The 23,660-nt window shown below is 36.1% G+C and overlaps 4 protein-coding genes across 4 annotated transcripts; 3 read left to right on the top strand and 1 right to left on the bottom strand.

Annotated features, from left to right (window-relative positions):
- Positions 1–7,393: 7,393 nt before the first annotated feature.
- LOC107860774 (uncharacterized protein YciO) lies at positions 7,394–12,035 on the top strand. The gene is made up of 9 exons (XM_016706248.2): positions 7,394–7,781; positions 8,187–8,302; positions 9,069–9,122; positions 9,229–9,253; positions 9,393–9,515; positions 9,762–9,928; positions 10,052–10,121; positions 10,622–10,720; positions 11,691–12,035. The coding sequence occupies exons 1-9, from the start codon at positions 7,578–7,580 to the stop codon at positions 11,745–11,747; spliced, it is 915 nt and encodes a 304-aa protein (XP_016561734.2). The 5' UTR covers positions 7,394–7,577; the 3' UTR covers positions 11,748–12,035.
- A 557-nt stretch (positions 12,036–12,592) lies between these two features.
- LOC107860771 (ribonucleoside-diphosphate reductase small chain) lies at positions 12,593–14,268 on the top strand. The gene has a single exon (XM_016706245.2). The coding sequence runs from the start codon at positions 13,088–13,090 to the stop codon at positions 14,075–14,077; it is 990 nt and encodes a 329-aa protein (XP_016561731.1). The 5' UTR covers positions 12,593–13,087; the 3' UTR covers positions 14,078–14,268.
- A 507-nt stretch (positions 14,269–14,775) lies between these two features.
- LOC107860775 (zinc finger protein 511) lies at positions 14,776–18,222 on the bottom strand. The gene is made up of 4 exons (XM_016706249.2): positions 17,843–18,222; positions 17,692–17,759; positions 16,196–16,394; positions 14,776–15,438 (listed from the first exon to the last, which is right to left on the bottom strand). The coding sequence occupies exons 1-4, from the start codon at positions 17,969–17,971 to the stop codon at positions 15,070–15,072; spliced, it is 765 nt and encodes a 254-aa protein (XP_016561735.2). The 5' UTR covers positions 17,972–18,222; the 3' UTR covers positions 14,776–15,069.
- A 2,975-nt stretch (positions 18,223–21,197) lies between these two features.
- Positions 21,198–23,142, top strand: LOC107860773 (peroxidase 16). Its single transcript, XM_016706247.2, has 3 exons — positions 21,198–21,762; positions 22,093–22,284; positions 22,405–23,142. Exons 1-3 carry the CDS (start codon positions 21,553–21,555, stop codon positions 22,975–22,977), a joined length of 975 nt encoding a protein of 324 aa, XP_016561733.2. The 5' UTR covers positions 21,198–21,552; the 3' UTR covers positions 22,978–23,142.
- Positions 23,143–23,660: the final 518 nt, after the last annotated feature.

Raw genomic sequence — 23,660 nt, 5'->3', positions numbered from 1 at the left:
ATTTATTCAATCACTTTACCTTCGTTCTTATCATCTTTGTAATCATTACTGTACTGTACTGTGACCATTAGGATGCCTCCAGTACATATCAACTGGGATCGACCCATGCTAGGCTTATGCCCCTGGGATACCACCCATAAACACATGAAATAGGGATCGACCCATGCTAGGCTTATGCCCCTGGGATACCACCAGATAAGAGAGAACTTCCATCACTTAGTTCAATTAATTCTTTGAGATTTGTTATTTCGGTCGCCACCACATTTTTGATACTTTGAAACAATGATACATCAATAGGAACCAAGTAATAGACCTTCTATACAATAACGATGTAATAAAGACTCATTGGTACATCAACAATGTGTTTCAGAATCATCAATATCACAACAATGAAATAGGAGCCTTTTGGTATATCAATGAAACATTTTGACACTTTATAGAATGGAGACAACTTCGTTGGTAACGTAGAACAATACATGTTTTTGGACAACCTCGGAATCTTACTTGATGGAACATTGGTGTTTTCATGCCAAAGAACATTGTTAGAGTATGCTTTACATACCTCGTTGTAGATTCAGATACCAATTCAACACAACTTCCCGCCTTTACAAATCACTTATCTACAATGAAATGTTTGGCATCTAGTATTAGCAACCCAACACCACAATTCTCTTCCATAATTCCATACTACCAATATTTGCAAAACATTCCAAAAACCAACTTGAACAATAGGTTTATGTGTGTATATGTATATAATCATCATTTCAATACCACATCATCAATACTACATCATCACCCCAAATTCCTTCACAATTTAACATAATCCCACCATGCACAAGAATAATCCAACATCATTTCCAATCATCTTTCAACAACAATCAAATAACATACTTCTTATGCTCACATGCATATATATATATATATATATATATATACATATCCATATAAATAACACCAACATAATTTACATCCTTACCAAAAAAATGGCCCTTTTGATTTCGAAGTCCTGTTGGCACAAATAAGGGGTGCTTCTCGAAGCCCTTGAGACGGTGAACACAACTACGGAATCAATTTGGATTTTCTACGGTTGAATCACAAGATAATTGGAGTTGAAATTTGGCTAGGGTTTCTTAGTTTTCAATAATGGATGATAAAATAATGGATATGAGGCTAATTCTATGTATATAATGACCAATTTTCGTTCAAGAGGTGATGGAAAATGACCATATTGCCCTTAAAAATTTAAGTAAATCCGAATCTGTCCATGGTGGACTGTTTTGATAGGCTAAAGTAAATCGGCCATAACTCTTTGCTCCGATATCGAATTTGGGTAAAATTGGTATCGTTAGAAAGATAATTCAAAGTTCTTTCATTTCATATAAATTAATCCACCCAGTTCGTCCTGTACAAGTAGTTATGATCGTTTGAAGTTGACCCTAAAAATCTGTTTTGAGAGGCTGAAGTAAAACGAGTATAACTCCTTACTCAGATGTTGGATTTGGATGAAACCAATTTAATTGGAAAGAAGACTCAAAGATCTTTCTTTTGATATGTGGTAGATCTCCCAGTTCATTATATTGAGGGAGTTATGATCGTTCAAAGTTGACCCAAAAAACTGGCAGGCCTCAGTAGTTTTCCTGCACACTTTACTGTTCACATCCCGGCCACCGTTTTAAAGTTTCGAACGAGCTCGCTTATATCCGAAACTTATCCGTTTTTGGAAATCTTTATATCGTTGGAAAGCTTATTCAATAAACTTCGTATGGAACCATCGACGGGAAAATTCCGGTATAAATAAAGTCGATTCCTATACACCTATAATCAAACTATACACTTGAAACCATCTCAAAATAATCAATACTCATACTTAAACTCATATATACCTAACTTAGGATCAAAACATATACTCCAACACATATAACAATGGCTAATGCACGTAGTTAAGTACGGGGTGTTACATTTATAGTGCAATCTTCCATATGGTAGATTTGGGATTAAGACGATCGACTGTTTTGTTTTAAAAAACTTGAATTTTGTCCAACGTGATCTGCCTCTTGTGGTTTATAGTGCAATCTTCCATATGGTAGATTTGGGATTAAGACGATCGACTGTTTTGGTTTTATAAAACTGAACTTTGTCCAACGTAATCGGCCCCTTTATTGTCCCAACATTTGTGGTCAAATTTAATTTGTTAGTAGTTTCTATTTTTGTGAATTGTTAGCGGTCAATGCTGCAGGATGTTTCAGTAGTGGATAATTGTTGCTTGTCTTCAGGATGTTTCAGTAGTGGATAATTGTTGCTTGTCTTCAGTTGTTTTTAATATATAAAAAAGCTGAGTTTCAGCATATATTGAGTCCTCTTACTTTCAACCTCTGCTCTTTACGTTTTTTTTGCAGTCTATTGTCCTAACATTCATGGTATCAGAGCCATGGCAAGTAGCAACAATTCTTCGGGTGTGACACAACCACTCATTCCCATCTTCACGGGAGAAAGTTACGAATTCTGGAGTATTCGTATGAGGACTATACTCAAATCCCAAAATCTTTGGGACTTGGTAGAAAGTGGATTTGCAGATTCTGACGAAGGAGATAGACTGCGAAACAAGCAGCAAAAAGATGCTAAGGCACTGGTGTTTATCTAGCAAGTTGTCCATGATAGCTTTTTTTCACGAATTGCGGCAGCAACCACATCAAAGCAGGCTTGGTCCATTCTACAGAAGGAGTTTCAAGGTGATTCAAAGGTCATTGTGGTGAGACTCCAATCACTTCGGCGTGACTTTAAAACCTTGATGATGAAGAGTGGAGAATCTATTGCTGATTTTTTGTCCATAGCAGTGGCAATTGTCAGTAAGATGTGATCCTATGGTGAGAAAGTTACTGACCAGACCATTGTGAAAAAAATACTGTGAAGCTTGACTCCAAAATTTGATCATATAGTTGCTACAATAGAAGAGTCTATGGATCTTTCAATATTTTCCTTTGATAAATTGATGGGATCTCTTCAAGCTCATGAGGCGAGACTCAATCGATCTATTGAAAATAATGAAGAGAAGGCATTCCAGGTGAAGGATGCAACAACTAAGCATAGAGAAAACAATGGTCCATCAAGCAGAGGCCGGGGAAGAAGAGAATTCCGCGGTGGTCGAGGTCGTGGTTATGGAAGAGTCAGAGGAAGAAATGATGGGCACAAGCAGTCCAATGAGCAAGGTAACAGGAAAAATGACATTCAATGTCATCACTGTCAGCGCTACGGGCATATAAGGGCTGACTGCTGGTATAAAGACCAGAAAATAAATTTTGCAATAGGAGAAAATGAGGAAGAGAATTATCTCTTTGTTTGCATTGATACAGACCATGAGCCAAGAGATTTATGGTTTGTAGATAGTGGTTGTTCAAATCATATGACAGGTGCCAAATCTTTGTTCAAGGAGCTAGATGAGAAGCAAAAGAAAATGGTGCAGCTTGGCAACACAAAAGAGATGCAGGTTGAAGAAAAAGGCACTGTGGGTGTTGACACTAGCCACGACAAAGTAAAAATGTTAGATAGTGTCCAATTTGTACCTGATTTAGGATACAATTTGTTGAGTGCTGGACAACTTATGATTGATGAGCATTCTTGTTGATTTGATGGTGATGCTTGCGTCATTACAAACAAGAAGTCGGGCAAAAAGGTTCGCATCACCATGATACCAAATAAGATGTTTCCGCTGGATGTTTCCAATATGAAAAATTTTGCCCTTGCTGCAAGTGCAAATGATGATTCAAAGTTATGGCATCGGAGGTACGAGTTACCTTAACATAAAAGGCTTGAAATTGCTCTTTAACAAGGTTATGATTCTTGGACTACCAAAAATTAATTCTATTGAATTGTGTGAAGGATACATTTATGGAAAACAAACTAGAAAATCTTTTCCAGTTGGAAAGGCTTGGAGAGCTTCAAAATGTCTTGAATTGATACATGCTGATTTATGTGGACCTATGCATACTACATCTTTTGGCGGTAGTCGTCATTTTCTACTCTTTATTGGTAATTATAGTCACATGAGTTGGATTTATTTTTTGGAAAGAAAATTCGAAATATTTCAGAAATTCAAGCAATTCAAAGCCATGATTGAGAAACAAAGTGGTTGTCCATCAAAACCTTTCGCACTGATAGAGGCGGTGAGTTCTTGTCCAAGGAATTTAATTTCTTTTGTGAAGAAAGTGGCATCCACAGGGAGCTAACAACACCTTATACTCCGGAGCAAAATGGTGTCGTTGAGTAGAACAATCGCACTGTTGTGGAGATGGAAAGAAACATGTTGCAAACAAAGGGATTTTCGAATCATTTTTGGGCTGAAGCTGTGGCGACATCAGTCCATTTATTGAATCTGTCTGCCACAAAGGCTGTTCTAAATCAAATTTCATTTGAAGCTTGATGGGGTAGAAAATCATCTGTATTTGTTGTATTGCTTATGTTTTGATAAATTCTCAATTCCGTCATAAGTTGGATGAAAAATCTGAAAAGTGCATTTTTATTGGTTATTGTACACAATCCAAAGTATATAGATTGTATAACCCCCTTAGTAGGAAGATTTAATTAGAAGAGATGTAATATTTGATGAAACGACAAGCTGGAATTGGAGTGGAAGCAATGGTAAGATGCAAGAGTAGATTTCTATGTCGACTGGAATCACTTTTGATGGAATTCAACCGCCGAATGCTACAGCTACAGCAATGGGTTCTTCTACAACTTCTCCGAATTCATCTTCTTCAGCTTCACCGAGCAAAAACTCTTTATCTACAACTCTTGAAGAGTCTCCAGATAAGTCAATTCCATTAAGAAGATCAACAAGGCCTACAAAGTCGAATTCCAAATATGCTAATGATATGTATACATCTTGTCAATTTTCTTTTGTTGTTTCAGATCCTATACATTATAAAGAAGCAGCTAAGTGGCGGAGTGCGATGCTAGAAGATATAAATTCTATCAAAAAAATGGCACATGGGAGATGGTAGAATTACCGAAAGACAAAAATGCAATCGGCTTGAAGTGGGTCTTCAAGACAAAGTTTGCAGCGGATAGGAGCCTACAGAAGCATAAAGCTCATCTTGTGGCAAAATGATATGCGCAACAATATGGTATTAATTTTGAAGAAGCATTTTCTTCAGTTGTTCGATTTGAAACTGTTAGACTTGTTCTAGCATTGGTTGCACAATCGCAATGGCTAGTTTATCAATTTGATGTCAAGTCGGCATTTCTCAATTGAGACTTACAAGAAGAGGTCTGCGTAGTTCAACTAGAAGGTTTCATAAATAAGGGCGATGAAACAAAAGTCTACAAGCTAAAAAAGGCATTATATGGTTTGAAGCGAGCCCCTTGAGCATGGTATAGCAAAATCGATGGGTAGTTTTAGACAAAGGGATGTATGAGAAGTGAGAATGAACTCACATTGTATGTAAAGAAGAAAGGTACTGATTTCATCATTGTTTGCCTTTATGTTGATGATATCATTTATACTAGCTCTTCTATTTCTCTTTTGGATGAATTCAAGTCGCAAATGATGAATGAATTTGAGATGTCGGATATGAGTTTATTACATTACTTTCTTGGCCTTGAAGTCCATCAAGTTGAAGATGGAATATTTCTATCACAAAGAAAATATGCCTGGGACCTTCTCATTAAATTTGGTTTGCTTAATTGCAAGCCGACGGTTACACCTATGAATGTTGGTGAAAAATTGCAGCTTAATGATGGAGCAGAGATGGATGATGCTAGAAGTTTCCGAAGCCTAGTTGGAGGTTTGATTTACCTAACCCACACTCGCTCCGATATTGCATTCTCTGTTGGTGTCATTTCCAGGTTCATGCAGCAACCTTTAAAGATTCATTTTGGAGCAGCAAAAAGGGTTCTGCATTATATCGCTAGAACTATGGACTATGGTATTTGGTATTCAAAAGTTTCCAATTTTAGATTATGTGGGTTCACTGATAGTGACTATGCTGGTTCGTTGGATGATAGACGGAGCATTTCAACTCATGTTTTCACTCTAGGTTCAGGTGTAGTGACTTGGAGTTCAAAGAAGCAAGCTACAATAATGTTGTCGATCTCAGAAGCTGAGTACATTGCAACAACTTCAGCAGTTTGTCACGCCATCTGGCTTAGAAGGACGTTAGCAGAACTTCAGTATAAGCAAAAAAGTGCAATAGAGATATACTGTGACAACAAAGCATCGATTGTCATGACAAAGAATCCAAGTTTTCACAGCAGAACTAAGCACATTGATGTCCGCTTCCATTTCATTCACGATTTGGTAGAAAAAGAGGAAATAATAGTGAAACATTGCAACAAGTTTATACTGACGAAGTTTTTGGCAGCAAACAAGTTTATTTATTCGAGGGTTTTGCTTGGTGTCTGTAACTTTGAATTAAGGGGGAGTATTGAAGACTAATTTAATATATGACCTGGTCAAATTTAATTTGTTAGTAATTTCCTGTTTTCTTGGTCTGTTAGCAGTCAATGCTGCAGGATGTTTCAGTAGTGGATAGTTGTTGCTTAGTTAGTGAATAAGTGACTTAGTGGCTTATTTGTTTTGTAAGTCTATATAAAGGTTTGTCTTCAATTGTTTTTAATATACAAAAAAACTGAGTTTCAGCATATATTTAGTCCTCTTACTTTCAACCTCTGCTCTTTACGTTTTTTTGCTAGCTATTATCCCAACACCCTTTCCAATTGAGGTTCCCTCATTCTTCAACCGTCATATTTTCTTCGTTTATTTGGACATTTTCAATTGATATTTCTTCCCTCTTTTCGCACCTAAAGAATATTCTTTTTCTCAGTCATTGAATTAAATGATGTTGCAATATGTGGTTGATTTTTCTAATAGTTTATTCACGTGAGCTTTATAGCGATATATTTTTCAAATTTTCATAATCAAATCTAAAAGGACTTAACCAAAAAGAGATCAAATTATGTTCTTTCTATTTTTGAACAATTTTCTGCTGGATTTTTACTTTTTTTTTTTTTTTTTAATGTTTGTCATTTTTTGTAATTAATATTTTTCAAATAAAAAAAATAAAAATTCTGGCTTGAAGTTTTTATATATTTTTTTTAGTACCAAATAAATTCATTATATGTGTGTCAAATTAAATATAAAGATTGTTCTAAATAAATTCATTATATTTTCATTATGTAGTTCTTTTGAATTCTCAGTTAGTAAAATTAAAATTTTAACTATATTATGAATTTTTAGAAAAAAAATATTTAGGAAAAGCTTTTAGTATATATTTATGGTAACAAAGAATTCTTAAAAAGAATATTGAGTAAAAGATATAATAGATATTTAAGAAATAAATATAGTGAAATATATGGAATTAGATAATTATGATTAGAATTTAATTTAATTAATTAAATATGTGTTTTTAATTCAAGCAAGTTGGTTAAATTGGAGAGAAGGAAAATGGAGAGGAGGTCTGTCTAGAATTATGGTGGGGAAATTTCTCTGGTTTTTTGTAAAAACGGCGTCGTTTATATTTCCCTGGAAAAGCGCACTCTCTTGAGTTTTCTCTCATTCTGGAAAAGGATCAGGAGTGGAAGAGATGTCGTTGGAAGCTAAAGCGCTAGGACACACTGGAGTTGCCGGAGCAATTCCCCTCTCATTCCGTCGCTCTATCTCTTCATTCCCACCTCGCTTGTTGTTCCGCAGTGCCTTTCCTCCCCAAGTCCATCGCCCATTCCAAACGCTGGCGGTTGTTAAGAGAAGTCCTAAACGCCTGAAATACTCCTCTCCTCGCTTTACTAAGGTTTCAATCTCTCCTCCTTAACATAGCATGTTATCCTACTACTTGATCAAGCACATGACAATTTTTATGAGTGAAAGGTCAAAAACGCACCTCAACTTTCCCTTTTTTTGAGCTTCATAACTTGAAGTATCAGTTGTTTGAGTTTCATACCTAGAATTACGAGGTGTAGCACTGTAGTGTTTCGCTAAACATTTTGTGATAGTGCAGGTAGGAAAGTCATGCACTGATAGTTTATGTATGGAGCTTAAAAAATTGAAATACTTTTAGGCGTGTTTATGGCCGTTAACTCAGTTTTTATTGCAAACTGCAACTTTGCACGATTATACTGCAATTTGGAACTGTATTTTGTTTGTAGCGGAAACTTACTGTTTTGTTTCTTATGTGCTAATACTCGGAACGTGGTAGAAAGATGGATTGCTCTATGTTCAAGTTGATCAATTGGGATCCGACTCCTGGAAGTTAGATCCAGTTGCCGAACTTCTTAAAGAAGGAGCTGTTGGAGTAATTCCCACTGACACAGTGTATACTATATTTCTCATATTTATCTTTTTATCAAATGCTTATAGCCTGTTTATACCTAAACATCTTCTCTTGATGGACAAGCCTCAAGTCTCATTCTTATTGCTCTGTCTCTGTGCATATGAACATTTTGGTTCAATTTCTAGTTGGGCTATGTGAAAAAGAAAATGCTAGTAATATAACAGTTGCCATATCTCCAGGTTTATTCCATTTTGGTATATACTAGATACTAGGACTTGCATAACGTTAACTGGTGTTAGGACTTTCTTCCTTTTCTTTTTTGTAGTTTCATTAGTCAAACTAAGTCGTCATATATTACCTTTTGTTCCTTTCCTCAATAATAAAGCCTTACTTTCATGGTTGAAAATATTGTAGAATTGCTTAGCATCTTTAAACCTTCTCCGGTTAATTGAATTGAGGCTTCACTGATAGTTTTGAAATATCTTCGTCAGATAATGCAATGTTGTTGTGAGAGTAGATAGAGCTAGGTTGAATTAGTTTGCTAGGGAAGAAAAACGTGATCATCGTTTTCCCTATAACATGGATAGTAAACTAGGCGAGATGCAGGAAGCATTCCCTGACAGTGACACTTGGATGATAATCATCACATTTGTATCACTGCAAGTATAACATCTTAATGCCTTGCAATGTGAAACTGTGTCATATAAAAATGAATGGTAGGAGTATCAATTTGGTTAAGAAGTGTATTTTAAGCCTCAGTCACAGTCTTTATATGCCGAGTTTTGAAATTTGATATTTATCAAGCAGATATGCAATAGTTTGTGACCTGAGCTGTCATTCAGCCATTGAACGCCTTCGTAGGTAAATGATATTAACCTCTCTGTTAACTGTAAATTCATGCTTTACATTTCTTTCTCGGGCCCTTGATGAAATTGTTCATTTCTTTTTCTTTTGTTCTTTTGGCCAGAATAAAAGAGATAGAACCTTCTAAGGCAAGTTGCATTATGTTGCTGTTGTGGATGCTGGAGCTGATTCAATTTATTTTGTCATTTCCTTCCCCGCCTCTGTTACCCCCATATTTGTCACTTGCAGTACTTTATGCTGTGTTCTTTACGTTTTGTGATTTTTCAGCCCCTTAGTATCATATGCCGATCCTTCCATGACATAGATACATATACAACTGGATTTCCCCGTGGTAATAGCCAAGGTCTTACAGACATTTTTCGAGCAGTCAAGCACTGTCTTCCCGGTCCTGTAAGTATGCATAACATGTTTTATAGACAATTTATGTGCTGTAAATTGTTAATAATTCTTCCAATTCGTGCACTTTAAAATATTAATAAATCTGGTATATGTATGTCGGGAGTGTTGGAAGTCTAGTGACATCCTAGAGTCAGAGTCACATTTTATTATCAGCTTTTGTTATGTGGTCTGAAAATTTCTTCCATTACTTAAATTCCTTGGTCATCGTCGACTTACTACTGATCACCTGTGTGGCAGTACACTTTCATCTTAGCTGCTAGCAAACAGCTACCAAAACAATGCACGAGATACGGGACTGCAACTTCCAAATATGCTTCAAGGAAAAATGTTGGTGTTCGTATACCTGATGATTCTGTCTGTCAAGCAATCTTAGAAAAGCTGGATCGGCCTCTGATATCCACAAGGTACTCTGGCATCCTAGCATAGGGAAAAGGAGTAAACTGATTTTTGCACAGTTGAACTTCTGTTTTGGGTGTACACGCCTAATGATAATTATCCTGATAAATCACCTATTGTTTTATGGTCAGCGTCAAGTCACCGAAGGAGAATGAGTGGATACTGGATCCCGTCATTATAGCTGATGTATATGGTCCGGAGGTACTATTCTGCTAATGATTCAGCTGCTTTAGGCTGCTTTTGGTACTTGCAAGCAACCCCCTCCCCTTCTTTTTGGCATCTAGCAATCAAGAGACACTAATAAGTATAGATTCTGGAGAAATATTTCAGAGTTGTATGATCTATCGTTACAGAAGTAATTGCGTGTGACTTTTCATCTATGAGAATACTTGGAACTCCTATATTTAAAAGGCTGGAGAGTAGAACCTTCATTGTGAATGCTAAAACCCTTGACTGTGAATGCTAAAGTAGGATCTCTTCATTCTGTTTTCATCAGAGCGCAAATTTTTTTATTTCCCTTTGTGTGTTATGTGTCTCTTACATATGAATATGCTGTATGTGTATATTTGATGTGCTACATGTTTTGGTTCATTAGAGCTGGTTTTGGTTGGTCAGTGCCCTGTCCTGTTGTGGTCACTCTTCAGTTGAGATGTCATATGGTGGATTGAGTTTCTCTCTCTTTTCTTCTTTGGTTATGTTAGGGACTTGATTTTGTTGTTGATGCGGGTGTTCGAGTGGCTTATCCGTCTACTGTAGTTGATATGACTGAAAGTGCTCCTCGAATTATACGGCAGGGAAAGGTAAACTCAGAAGTGTGTTTTCGGGACCTGATGCCTTAGCATTCTGTTTTCCTGCATGATTGCATACGTTTTAAATTGATGAAAGCTGGTTAGCAATTTGCTATATATTCCAACTAGGTAAGTATGGCGACTGATAGCTGATTCAGAGTGCATACGCATATATCCGTTGAATTATGTGTCAAATTAGAGTCTAAGACACATAGCCTGGTAGCCCTTTATAATGAAAAAGCCTTGTGGTCTTATAGTTGCATAAGCACCTTCATTAGTGAGACGTGACAACTGCACTTGGGTTGGTTTTCTGCATTGTATAAGAGTCTGGCAACCCATCAAGACTGTAATTTAGGCATAGCTTCCAAAGAGATGACAGTAGAAGAATGCTGCTCGTGCTGTACATGATTGTGTTTCACAGATGTGGAGACTTGCTTAAACTACCACAGCAAAACAATAAGTAAATTAAAGAGTACTAAACTGGTACCTGTGGTCAAGAAATAATTTATGTGGATCGTAAAGGACTGTCTCAATACTAGAGGAAAGTCAAGATGAAAGGAGAAAACTGTTTTAAGTGCCAGCAAGCATTAATACCGAGTTATTACTTTATCAGAAAAGTGCAAGATTCATGAAACGGTTAAAAAGCAACTAGGAAACATATCATGTCGAACGCAATTGCACCGAGTTCAAGTGGAGATGCCAGTATAGGCTTCTTCGAAGAGATCACATGACTGGAAATTTATAACATAGTGCCCTTTAAAAAGTGATTCGCGTCATAATAATGACTGAGAAATAGTCCATGACCGACTGTCTTCTGTGCTTCGTTCGTTTTTGTATTCATATTAATACGTATGGTTGATTTATTTTTTGGTAAAGCAAATATGTTAATAACCATGCAACTTTCTCTTTCTCTTCTCTCCTGTCAATTCTCTGAATCAGAATGTTCCTTCCTCTTTTTGTTTTGCTTGTGTACATTCTTCAGGGTCCTAAGCAGCCTTGGATGATAGCGGAAGACGATGATTCTGCCCTGGATGATTAGAATCCAAATACTGCCGCTGTTTAAGTAAGAAGTATTGCTTAAAATTTACACTTCCTCAAGCCCAGAGCTCTTGTACAGCACACAGATACGATGGTGAATCCCTTGCCAGTCTTGAACGGAGGCCATTAGTCTTCATTAGCGTAGATTGTTGTAAATACTCAATGTGGTAGATCAAGAATCACATGTAATGTGTTATTTGTCTAAACGTTGAAAACAATTTACCGATCGCTCTCTGTTATTCCCTGGTGATTTCTATTGAGTAATTTCCTGCAAGTTCCTTAGCGAAAATTGAGGAAGCCTTGCTCCACCATTATCATTATGCAGCTATTTTCTTTCTTGTTCTACTGTTAAGGGACTGCATACACTTTAACCTCCTAGACCCACTTTGTGGGAATATACTGGGTATGATGTTGTTGTTGTTCTACTGCTAAGGGAAGACTCTACTTCTAAGTTCTGTGGTCTGTGCCTCTGTGGGGAGTTAGGCGGGGGAGGGGGGAAGGGGTTTTATTTGGTTTCAACTACACTTAAAAGTGTTTCTAATCAATTGAAAAGTTGAAATAACTTGATTAAATTAATTATTTTATTCAAGTAGGAGTAATGTTGGCTACTAAGATTTAACGTTACTAATCAAGTTTGTTGTGATTAAAGATAATTTTTATCTGTTTTCTCACTTCGTGATGCATAGTATCATTTTTACTGGAGAGTGAAGCTTGGAGGAGAAAGTTTTCAGCAAGTATTGGCTGTGTGTAGTAGCATACGGTTCTGTTTGGTCCGTCCAAATAACAGGACATTTCGTTGATACTTGATAGATGGCAGTCAAATTTTACACATTAATTTTATCATGCATAAAATTTTAAGGTGAGTAATTATACTGTATACAATTGAGATACAAATAATATAAAATCGCACCATGTGATGGCTTTCCTTGTCAAAAGTGTGGATTTTTTTTCAAAAGAATCAAACACTAAATTAAGAAAATTACGTACTACTTTTCAATTTCTATAAAGTTACAAAACTATTTAAGAGGTGCTTTCAATTTTTGGCACCAAAAGTGCAAACCGTACGAAGCACGCTTAGACAAACGTAAGAGTAAATATTTGGAAGTCATTTAAAAATGGCGGCAAAATTTGAAACTCAAAATTGTGGTCCATTAATCTCCAGCATTCATTCTCCCGCAAGCTTCTCCTAAAATATTCAAATATCGCGGTCTCTCTTTTTAATTCAAACCTAACACTTTCCCCTCTGCCGTCTTTATATATCTTCACATTCCCCACCATTTTTACCCATCGCCCAATTCTACTAAACCCTAGAAATCAATTTCCAAAATTCCAGTAACAAAAATGCCTTTAATTCCAGAAGAGCCTTTGCTTGCTTCTAACCCAGATCGATTCTGTATGTTCCCAATTCAGTATCCACAGATTTGGGAAATGTATAAGAAAGCCATGGCATCTTTTTGGACTGCTGAAGAAGTCGATTTATCGGCCGATACCCGTCACTGGGAAAATCTGACGTCCGGTGAAAGGCACTTTATCACTCACGTGCTTGCGTTCTTTGCAGCATCGGATGGTATCGTTTTGGAGAATCTCGCTGGGAGGTTCATGAAAGATGTGCAAGTTGCTGAGGCGCGTGCTTTCTATGGATTTCAAATTGCTATTGAGAATATCCATTCTGAGATGTACAGTTTGCTGTTGGAGTCGTACATCAAGGATTCTGATGAAAAGAACAGGTTGTTCCGCGCAATTGAGACTATCCCTTGTGTTGAGAAGAAGGCGAAATGGGCTCTCCGTTGGATTGAAGGTTCGGAGACTTTTGCTGAGCGTTTGGTGGCTTTTGCTTGTGTTGAAGGGATTTTCTTCTCTGGAAGTTTCTGTTCGATATTTTGGTTGAAAAAGAGAGGGTTAATGCCTGGATTAACCTTCTCAAATGAGTTGATTTCGAGGGACGAAGGTTTGCACTGTGATTTTGCTTGCTTGCTTTACAGTTTGCTGAGGACGAAGCTGTCCGTGGAGCGAGTGAGGGGAATTGTTGCTGACGCCGTGGATATAGAAAGGGAGTTTGTGTGTGATGCCTTGCCTTGTGCTTTGGTGGGAATGAATGGAGATTTGATGAGTAAATACATTGAATTTGTGGCTGATAGATTGTTGGACGCTTTGGGTTATGAGAAGATGTATAATGCACAGAATCCATTTGATTGGATGGAGCTGATTAGCTTACAAGGGAAGACGAATTTCTTTGAGAAGAGAGTTGGGGAGTATCAGAAAGCTTCAGTTATGTCTAGTTTGAATGGTAATGGTGATACCCATGAATTCAAGCTGGACGAAGACTTTTAGATTTAGTATGATAGGTGTATTTTTATTTTTTTATTTTAATTATGTTGGTACAATTAGATTTGTGTTGTTCTTTTGAGTCCACTTATATACGTTTGTTTTCTTATTAATATCAGTGTGGGTGTTGTAATAATAGGTCTTTATGTTTGTTCATTGTCCCAGTATGAAATGAGCTTTCCCAATCGTTACAGTTCTTTTTGGTTCTTGGAAATGTTTATCCATCTAATTTGAGAAGATATTAATAATCTTTGTGGTTATAGAAAGGAAAGATGGGTATAAAAAATGATTAGAAATTTTGTAACAGATCTGCCAATTAATCAGTCAGGCTAATTTTGTTCCGCTACACTAAATTTCAGATTCACATAGAAAAAGGAACTAATACCAAAAGCCTGACTGATATAATGCCAATGGACAGTGTTTGACCAGAAGCAAATGGATAAATCTGATACAGAAAAAGGAACTAATACCAAAAGCCATTTCCAGATTTTTCGCACACTTTGATTCATCTGTTTCACTCGGGTAAAAAATACATTATCCTTGAGGAAATCTGAAGTGAAAACTTTGAACCTATATTAGCACCAGGATTCATTTCTAACTCTGGAAAGTAATTCACTTGCTTCATTTTTCTTCCACTCTAATCTTCAGTTGAATGAGATATAATAATCAAATACTTCGGATTAATATTGTTAATTGCTATAATATGAAAGACACAACCTTTACTTTGATTTGATGGACTAAAGAAGTTTGAGCAATGATTGAAAAAAAAAAAATTAAGTTCCTCTTTCTTGCAGCCACTAGTGATGAGATAGCCTCTGAAGAGGGAAATACAATGAATTCAGAGCAGTGGTTAACATGTTGAAACCATCATTACATTGTGTTGTAGGCTTGTAGCCAATGTCAGTGGCAGTCAAAAGCTCCAAAATCAGCTTCAAATCATATCTTTCATAACATGAGCCTGACATTTTCAGGCGCTTCAAGATTCCATTGGCATGCCACTACTTTTTTGTTCCACCAGTTGAGGTGACTGATCCTCTCTGTCGATTAACAGCACGAGGCACAAATGATAATCCACGAGTCCTACTACGGCCAAAGCTGATTGCTGAAGGAGAGTCTGCAGTGGTTAATTTCGATACTGCTGAAACAAGATTATCTATCCTTTCTTCCTCGACTTGCATTGCACTTGACGTCTCTTGAGTCTGATACGATGCTTGTTTATACTGCAATTTCTGCCTCTGTTTCTTTGATGGACGAGCTTTTCTGAAGAACTCATAAGAAGCTGAAAATTTATGCTTGTCAACTAGATGTTGCTGCCTGCTTTTGTAGCTCTTCAACTTGACACCACAGCCTTCCACCAGGCACTCATACTACAGGAAAACGAGAATTTCAGTAAATAGCTAGATCCAGACATTCAAAAAAGATCGAAACAGAAGTGTTACTCATAACTTTGTTTGAACAGTCTAGACATAAACAAGTGCATGCAGACTTTATATATACGAGACCAACCACAATAAAAGAGCCAATTCTTCAACAAGGATTCAAGCAACTCCTAAACTTGGAAAGAAAATGCAAACTTTCATCTCGGGAGGGGAGGGGCAAGATGATGCAAATTCAGGATGGGTTATTTATAACTCCCCATTAACCCGGATGATGCATGTAAACTGTTCACATATGTGACTGCACAGTCCCTTCAGCTATTACTTTTACGAACAGGAACTGCTTGCTATATTTTTCTCTGAAACAGAGAAAAAAGAATCTCCTGTATAATTTTTTCTTCTTTCTTTATCTCAGAGAAAAGTTGGTATTGTCTAAATTTTCCAGCCATTGTTTGTTTTGGAAATCTCTTTTGAGTGTTACGGATTGATTTATTCTCGAAAGAAGAGTTCTCTGGAAAATGGCAGTTCCTGTTGATTCGCAATTTATACTGTGGATAGTCTATTTTTTTAGAGCGAACGCAAATTGGATGATTCAACAAACAACTCAGTTGTTGAAATCATGCCTCTTTGCTGATTCAACATTCTTCTGTCTATTCTGATGTCACTCTTTCAGTATTTACATAATGCAAGGGATTTTGCTACATTTTCTACGGGCCATCCTCAGGAAAACTATGAGACAAAATATTACCATGGGAAAGCCACGAGCAGCTTTTGCCTGAAAAAAGGAATCATGAGCCTCTGACACATGTATGCTGAGCAGGCGTGATGTTGGGTAAACTCGAGAGCAGACAGAGCAAGATGCAGTATGTCGCGTAGCATAGTGGTCTTCAAAGTCATCGAGAGATTTCATCCGTGCACCACAACCAATGATTGGACAGAAGAGATTGCTGTCAAGCATTTGACCAATTTTTATCAGACGTTAGTGACGTATTAATAGATTTTTCAATAACAGTAAATAAAACCAGAAATCACCTCAATAATGATAAAAAAAAATAATCTTGTTAAAAATATTACTTCTATAAAAAAGAAATAAGAAGTTAAGCAATACATAATTCGGACCTTTAATATTTTACAGTAATAAAGCAGAAAAAAGAACCTCAGAGCCAGTAAATGCAGGTGCAAATGAGCACCATAGAAATTGAGGCTAAGCCAAGAAAATCTGAGAAAGTGATATAGTGATTATATCAAATAGAACAAAAAACTAGGTCACTGTTCAACCTATGCAAAACTTCATGTTTATCAATATCCAGACTAGTATGGAAGGTGGAAACCTTTATATAGTGAAGTTAGCCTCCTCTTCTAGTTTCTTCTTAATTGTCTTAGCCCCTGTAAATAATCTAGACATAAAGGTATGAAATTCATCCCTTATCTTCTGCATTCTCAATTTTGGGTAGCCACAGAACTGACAAACAAGAGGTAGCCGTTGCTTGCCTAAGCTAATATTTATTAGAAAATTCATAAGAAATACTAAAATCACAGCACTTTTTGGTGGATCTTTCTCCCCTCCGGTTCTGTTCACCATCTCTCTTCTGCATGTGCGGATGCACCTCTCAACTTGTCTGTAGACCAAGAAGTTTTCTACTCCCTTTGGTTGTGTACGCAACAGTGTTTCATAATGAGCTTAAAAATCTAACAACATTCAACAAGGAAGAAATGCGTAGTATCAAACTCGTAACAATTGGGACCTTGGCAGGTTACTGCATTAAAAGGCTGCAATGTATACACAACTGACACCAGAAAGATATTAGCGACTATGAATCTCCTTTCTTTCTACTAGTTCTAACATAAGCAATTTGCAGGACGCAAACAAACTCTTTCCTTCTGAAATCCACTCCTGAAGTCACTGTCTTTCAGTCTTTAAGATTTTCTGAAAGAAGAAAAGCTTTATATTTCAAGCGATGCAGGAAGGGAATGATAATTAAACTCCTAAAGCAGTTTTATACTGTGCATTATGTTAGTCCTACTTCTCTTTGCACTTGAGGCTACAGCTAAAAGCACGGATTTTTTTTTTCCAGTCAAAGAGAAATATAAAAGTGCATATTCTATCAATCTCAATAACAAAGTAACAGCATTATGACAATGAACATGATCCTGATTTCTGTTAAAATTATAGTTTGATGTCACTGTATTTTGATTTTTCTCAGTATATAAATCTGATAAAACAGCTTGAACAGTTTATACTACCTGATTTCCTCATCTGTGATGATATTTTGAACAAGCTGCTTCTCTTCTTCGGTCAAATCCAATGCAATCTAGAAATGAACAAAAAAAGAGTAAACAGAGAGAGATGGCTAGTTCAACATTATGGAGATGATAGAGAGGAAGAAGAAGGAACCTGCTTAGCGAGAAGCTCTCGTTGAATGTTGCCATAAGCGAAGAAGGGATCATCAGGACCAAAACGTCGACGAATTGGCTTCCAGAAAGGAAACCCTAATTCCCTTTGCGTTTCAAATTCCATCGCCATTAATTTTGAATTTCATTCCCCTGCCTCCACACCTATGCTTTTCCCAAATTTTAAAACTTTTTTATCTTTCTCGAAACTCCTGAAATATTTTATGCATTTTGTTCTAAATAAAAAAGATTATTTAGTGAATTTACTTTAGTATTTCAGGTGATTTTTGTTTAGCTTATTTTCTTATGTATCAATACATTGAAATGTTTAAGTTAATTTTTGGCATTTTTTTAAGTTCATTCTCAATAAAGTAATATCATGTGAAATGGGCATTTCCATTTACCCTTTATCTAGAAGTCCAAAATTGAATGATGTACTTTTTTTTTTTTATTTGATTAATTAAAGCTTTTGTTGTTTGCTAAGGAATATTTGATAAAAAATAAAACTTGATTGAATTGAATATTCATTTCTGTTAGACTTTTAATAATTTTAATAGAGTGAGAAGGTATTTTTTGTTCATTAAAAATAACAACTTAGATACAAAATCTTTGCGAAAAAGCTAATCCGAATATGTCAATGATCTTTAATTTGTTGAAGCTAACTCCACAAATTGTTTGATTAAAAAAGCGAATAACCATCATGTTCTCTTTAAAAAGCCTTGATTTTGTATACTTTAGTGGCTTATATATTAGGATCAAATGTAATACAGCAACATAAATAGACTTTCTTGTGCTATTTGTAATTCCCAGACTAATGCTAAATGTACAAAGTTAACAATGCCTTTATGTGAGGAAAGGTAAAGACATTATGCCACCCTTTCTTCATATACTAACTAGAGGAAATGCTTCCTAAACTATATACAAAATTGTTGAGATACATGCAAATTTTATGAGAGTCTTATTACCCTTGGACTAACTAAAATAATATTTTTGGCGATCTTAGTGCCTACATGGTACATACGTGTGCCTACATGGACCTTCAGTGTGTTGATTCACTGACTTACCACGTAGGTAGGGGCGGACATGATATGGTATGATACGATATTTGAAACTTCGGTACGGTAATTTCGATATTTAGTTTTTAAAAACAGTATACCATTACCATACCATATTAATTTGGTATGGTTCGGTATTTTGACGTTTGGTTTCGGTATTTTGCAGTATGGTAATCGGTAACCATAGTTTGTTTACCTTTGACAATATATTCGTATACTAGAGTATTATTATTTCGACTTTTCAAAAGTATGTCTTAATTGTATCATAAATACACATTACACATGTAAAAATATTGAAAAAGAAGTACAAACAATTTCTTTTATTAGTCAATTACACCAAAAAGACATTTCAATCAAGATAGAGTAGCAAAAGTTTCAATGTTTAAATATTTTTATACTAAAACTAAATATTTTTTTTCCCCAAATCCCACGCTATGGGAATACACTGAGTTTGTTGTTGTTGTTGTTGTACTAAGTATTTTTTTTGCATATATATATATATATATATATGTATATAAAAGTAACTTATGTAACTATATATATTTTGGTATGGTATTCGGTATTTTGGTATGTTATTTATAAATACCGAATACCATACCATATATCAAAAAAATTTAAAATGTATATCATATACCATACCAAAAATCACGGTATCAAAAATTTCGATTCGTTATGGTAATTCGGTATGCCCACCCCTACACGTAGGTATTAAAATTGTCCAAAATACGGTTTTAATTAGTCTAAGGGTAATAGAATCCTCCGAAAATTGGGGTGTGTCTCATTAATTTTATGTACAGTTGAAGAGCATTTTCCCTATTCACTATCACAGGCATGAGTCTGCCCAAACTCTGCTACAATAGCGAAGTTACAATACTGAAAAAAGTATTTATGTTGTGCACACTAATTAGACGGTCAACGTGCATAAACCTAGAGCCTAGTGTTTAAAAGAAAAAACACATGGAGTATAACATTGGCAAGGGAGTCAAATGAAGATGTACCTAAGCAGCCATAAATTGAAATTATCACATTTGCACTCTAACAAGCCAACAAATTCAAATTGAAAGATACAGCATCACAGCTCGATCATTGAGACTTAAAAATAATCACATAGAACGACTAATAATCTTTTTTTTTTTAAATACTATTGACACAATTCAACTTATTATTCTATTTTTCAAATTTTGCCTGACAATATAATTTTTTTTTTATATGTATATATTGTCACTGAAGATAACATAAACTCATAAAAAAACAAGGATGCACACAATTAAGGTGCATCCCAGTTGGGTTCTCAAGAATTGGTCAGTAGATACAAACTTCCTTTACAACATAATCATACTTTTAATATTATTAATGTATGGTTGCTATTGCAACGGGAGGATAAACTGATAGCTCCCACATTTGTCTCTCCCAGCCCCAGCTACACTGCACTATTATTTATTTGAAAAGAGTCGAGGGTCAAAAACACACCTAAGCTATCCCCATTTTAAAATTTTTATATATGAACTATTGGGAGCGTGAGTTTCCTAATAAACTATCACCCAATGGTTAGCGGAACTTACCTACACACTGACTAGATCAAATATTTATCTACAAACGCTTCCAGGCGCGTTACAATTTTTTAATTTGAAAAAGGAAAGCCATTTACAGGAAGTAGTGTCTATCAATGGCTTGAGGTTCTATAAATTGTATGAATTGTTCTATTGGATGTGCCAAAGTCAATTTAATTGCGTATGCATTGAGGAGAAGAAAAATATATGTATATATAATAATATCAAGCGTGTTATTTTATATCAGACAATTGCCTTTATGCAAATATGGATCATCTAGATTATTGTAATATAATATGATTAGTTAATGTGTCATTTTCCATAAGTTTCAATAACTTGCTTGGTGGGAGTAGATTAAATCTTGCAACTAGAAGAAACTACTCTCAATCTTCCAATATCACCAAACAACAGCGTTGAATGGTGTAAGTAATAGGAATTTATATCTTTAAACACACGATCTTAACACGTAACATATCAACAGAAAAATTCAACTAGAAATTAAAAAATGCTCAAATTCTACTAAGAACTAGATTTGGTAATAGTTGAAATTTCCTTTTCCCTCAGCCGTTGGATCGGACTGGACGCATTCTTCTGTGTGTTTGATCATCCCAAATTGCTTTACATTTTCTATCAGGACACAGTTAACCACTTATGTTTAAGAGACTAAGGCAACTAATATGAAGTATGAATATGGAAATAGTACTCACGTGGAGGTAGTTAATTGGGTGAGCTACTATATAATAAACGGAGCACCATCCACTACATGAATAGAAAAAACAAAAACAAATTACTCAATACTCAGTGTTCACACCAAACTACATTAGTTTAACATTATATACCTGTATGAGAAAACTCGTGAGTTGATTGGTTCGGTGTAAACACTTACGTGAGGAAGTTTTTTCCTTCATCCAGCTAGGACATCAATAATGTTAACTTTGGGACTTAGGAACAAATCAGTGATATATATTAGAATCAGCATTCATCTACCTTCCTCATTACTTTTTCTGTACTAGTATATATGTACATGTTTGTTCTGCTACTACAAGTCACTGGACAGTAGATCGGGAGGGGAAAAAAAAGGATCAATTTTTTCATCAAGAAAGTGAAAAATGGAGAGATGGGGGGGCTTATATGTGCTTATCTTGGCAATCATAGTGATTCTTGGCGGAGCTGATGGGCAGCTACAAGAGAACTTCTACGCTTTTACCTGTCCTAATGTGGAATTCACAGTTCAACAGGCTGTGGCTACAAAGTTCAGCCAGACTTTTGTCACTATTCCAGCGACTCTGCGTCTCTTTTTCCATGATTGCTTTGTTGAGGTAACGAACATCCTAATCTTCTGCTACAATTTCATTAAGGTGTAAAATTTTAGAACAAGCCAGAAAAAAGTTTTGTAACATACAAGTGATCAAGAAACTTATTCTATACTTTGAATAGCTCCTATCCTGTATTCCTGTTTTGGTGGGCAGCAAAAGATTGACATTCTTTATTTCTTGTGTTTGGATGAATGATATACAGCTCATTTAAGGTTGGGAAGTTTAAAAATTTGGTGATATTAGAATATAGTGATGAGAAAGTTATTTCAGTATGCTAACAGATTTCAAGTGATCAACGTTAACAAGATTTATCTCGTTTGCTCATTTCCTCAGGGCTGTGACGCCTCTGTTATGATAGCTTCACCGGATGGAGACGCGGAAAAGGATTTCAAGGATAACCTTTCCCTTGCAGGAGATGGATTTGACACTGTGGTAAAGGCTAAAGAAGCAGTAGAGGCTCTTTGCCCTGGGGTAGTATCATGTGCAGATATCTTAGCAATCGCCGCCAGAGACGTTGTAGTGCTGGTATCCACTGCATGCTATACCCCCCTTGTTTTTTTTGGCTTCGACATTTTTCTCTCTTTATTTACCATAAGATGTATACTGCCAGTTGACTTGTTCGTTTCCTTTGGTGAAAACATTCAGGCAGGAGGCCCTTCGTACAATGTAGAATTGGGACGTCGTGATGGGCTCATCTCCAAGGCATCTCGGGTTGCTGGAAACTTGCCAGAACCTAACTTCAATCTCATTCAACTGAACACAATGTTTGCCAGGCACAATCTCAGCCAGTTTGACATGATAGCTCTTTCAGGGGCTCACACACTTGGCTTCTCTCACTGTGACCGTTTTGCAAACCGTATCTACTCATTTACCCCATCCAACCCTGACCCTTCTTTGGATCCAGAATATGCTAAACAACTTATGGGAATGTGCCCTCAAAATGTAGATCCTTCCATTGCTATAAACATGGACCCTGTGACTCCACGAACCTTTGACAACGAGTATTACAAGAATCTGGTTGGAGGAAAGGGTTTGTTCACCTCAGATCAGGTGCTCTTCACTGATGAATCATCTCAAGGCACTGTTAATGACTTTGCTAATAACGGTTTCGACTTTAATGGAGCTTTTGTCACTGCAATGAGAAAACTCGGAAGGGTTGGAGTCAAAACTGGTGATAAAGGTGAAATAAGACTGGACTGCAGCAGGTTCAACTCATAAGCCCCAAGGCCTAGCCTTCAACAAAAGTGAAAAAAATTGCTTTGTAAAACCATTAAAGTAGTCCGAGGAGTGGAAATAATTTGTTGTTCTTTTTCTTTGGAAATATTTGATGTAATTGGTTAAATAAATCACATGTTTAAGGTCCAGAGATTGGATTTCTTTGAATTTTGCAAGCATTCTTATATTGGACACTTGTGTTACTGAATTCAGTCTCGACTTTTGCATGGTTGCACCTGGTGCAATAATTTACATCATCAACAAGCATGAACTTATGTCAGTTTTATGCACGTTAATTTACTTGTGTTCCTCGTAAATGTATTTAAGTAGATGCCATCCTATATCCTTAAATATCACGATTTATGATCTTCTCCAAATATAGCAAGTGATCAATGTCATTGGACTAGAACCTCTCCTTTGTGCAGTGTAAAGCCTTTTACAATTTAAAAAAAAAAAAGAATGAAGGATCTAAATCAATAAATGAAATGGTTGACAACCAAAATGTAACGATTTCAAGTTTGAATGACAATTCAAATATATACGAATCAACAATTGCAATACAAACATTTGACTCAGAGCAAAAAAGAAAGGCAGTTTTGCCATCTCCATTGTCTTCCACTCATTCCGGTCCTGGAGGAAGTGTTCTGGTTATGGCTAACATTGTCACCTCGGTTAAATGCTCCTGG

The sequence above is a fragment of the Capsicum annuum genome, chromosome 2 (genome assembly GCF_002878395.1).
Source record: "Capsicum annuum cultivar UCD-10X-F1 chromosome 2, UCD10Xv1.1, whole genome shotgun sequence".
NCBI classification, from domain to species: domain Eukaryota; kingdom Viridiplantae; phylum Streptophyta; class Magnoliopsida; order Solanales; family Solanaceae; genus Capsicum; species Capsicum annuum.
The sequence above is the reverse complement of the archived record's forward strand: the minus strand, read 5'-3'. Positions and strand labels throughout refer to the sequence as shown.

What these genes read in the sequence shown, in the direction of transcription:
- LOC107860774 (XM_016706248.2), top strand. Translation starts at nt 7,578, where the DNA reads ATGTCGTTGGAAGCTAAAGCGCTAGGACACACTGGAGTTGCCGGAGCA. An exon ending in GTAATTCCCACTGACACAGT is followed by an intron (nt 8,303 to 9,068) that starts GTATACTATATT and finishes TTTATCAAGCAG; the next exon opens with ATATGCAATAGTTTGTGACC. An exon ending in CTGATGTATATGGTCCGGAG is followed by an intron (nt 10,122 to 10,621) that starts GTACTATTCTGC and finishes TGGTTATGTTAG; the next exon opens with GGACTTGATTTTGTTGTTGA.
- LOC107860771 (XM_016706245.2), top strand. Translation starts at nt 13,088, where the DNA reads ATGCCTTTAATTCCAGAAGAGCCTTTGCTTGCTTCTAACCCAGATCGA.
- LOC107860775 (XM_016706249.2), bottom strand. Translation starts at nt 17,971, where the DNA reads ATGGCGATGGAATTTGAAACGCAAAGGGAATTAGGGTTTCCTTTCTGG. An exon ending in ATCACAGATGAGGAAATCAG is followed by an intron (nt 16,395 to 17,691) that starts GTAGTATAAACT and finishes AATGCTTGACAG; the next exon opens with CAATCTCTTCTGTCCAATCA. An exon ending in CTGCTCGTGGCTTTCCCATG is followed by an intron (nt 15,439 to 16,195) that starts GTAATATTTTGT and finishes GTTTTCCTGTAG; the next exon opens with TATGAGTGCCTGGTGGAAGG.
- LOC107860773 (XM_016706247.2), top strand. Translation starts at nt 21,553, where the DNA reads ATGGAGAGATGGGGGGGCTTATATGTGCTTATCTTGGCAATCATAGTG. An exon ending in TCCATGATTGCTTTGTTGAG is followed by an intron (nt 21,763 to 22,092) that starts GTAACGAACATC and finishes TCATTTCCTCAG; the next exon opens with GGCTGTGACGCCTCTGTTAT. An exon ending in CCAGAGACGTTGTAGTGCTG is followed by an intron (nt 22,285 to 22,404) that starts GTATCCACTGCA and finishes GAAAACATTCAG; the next exon opens with GCAGGAGGCCCTTCGTACAA.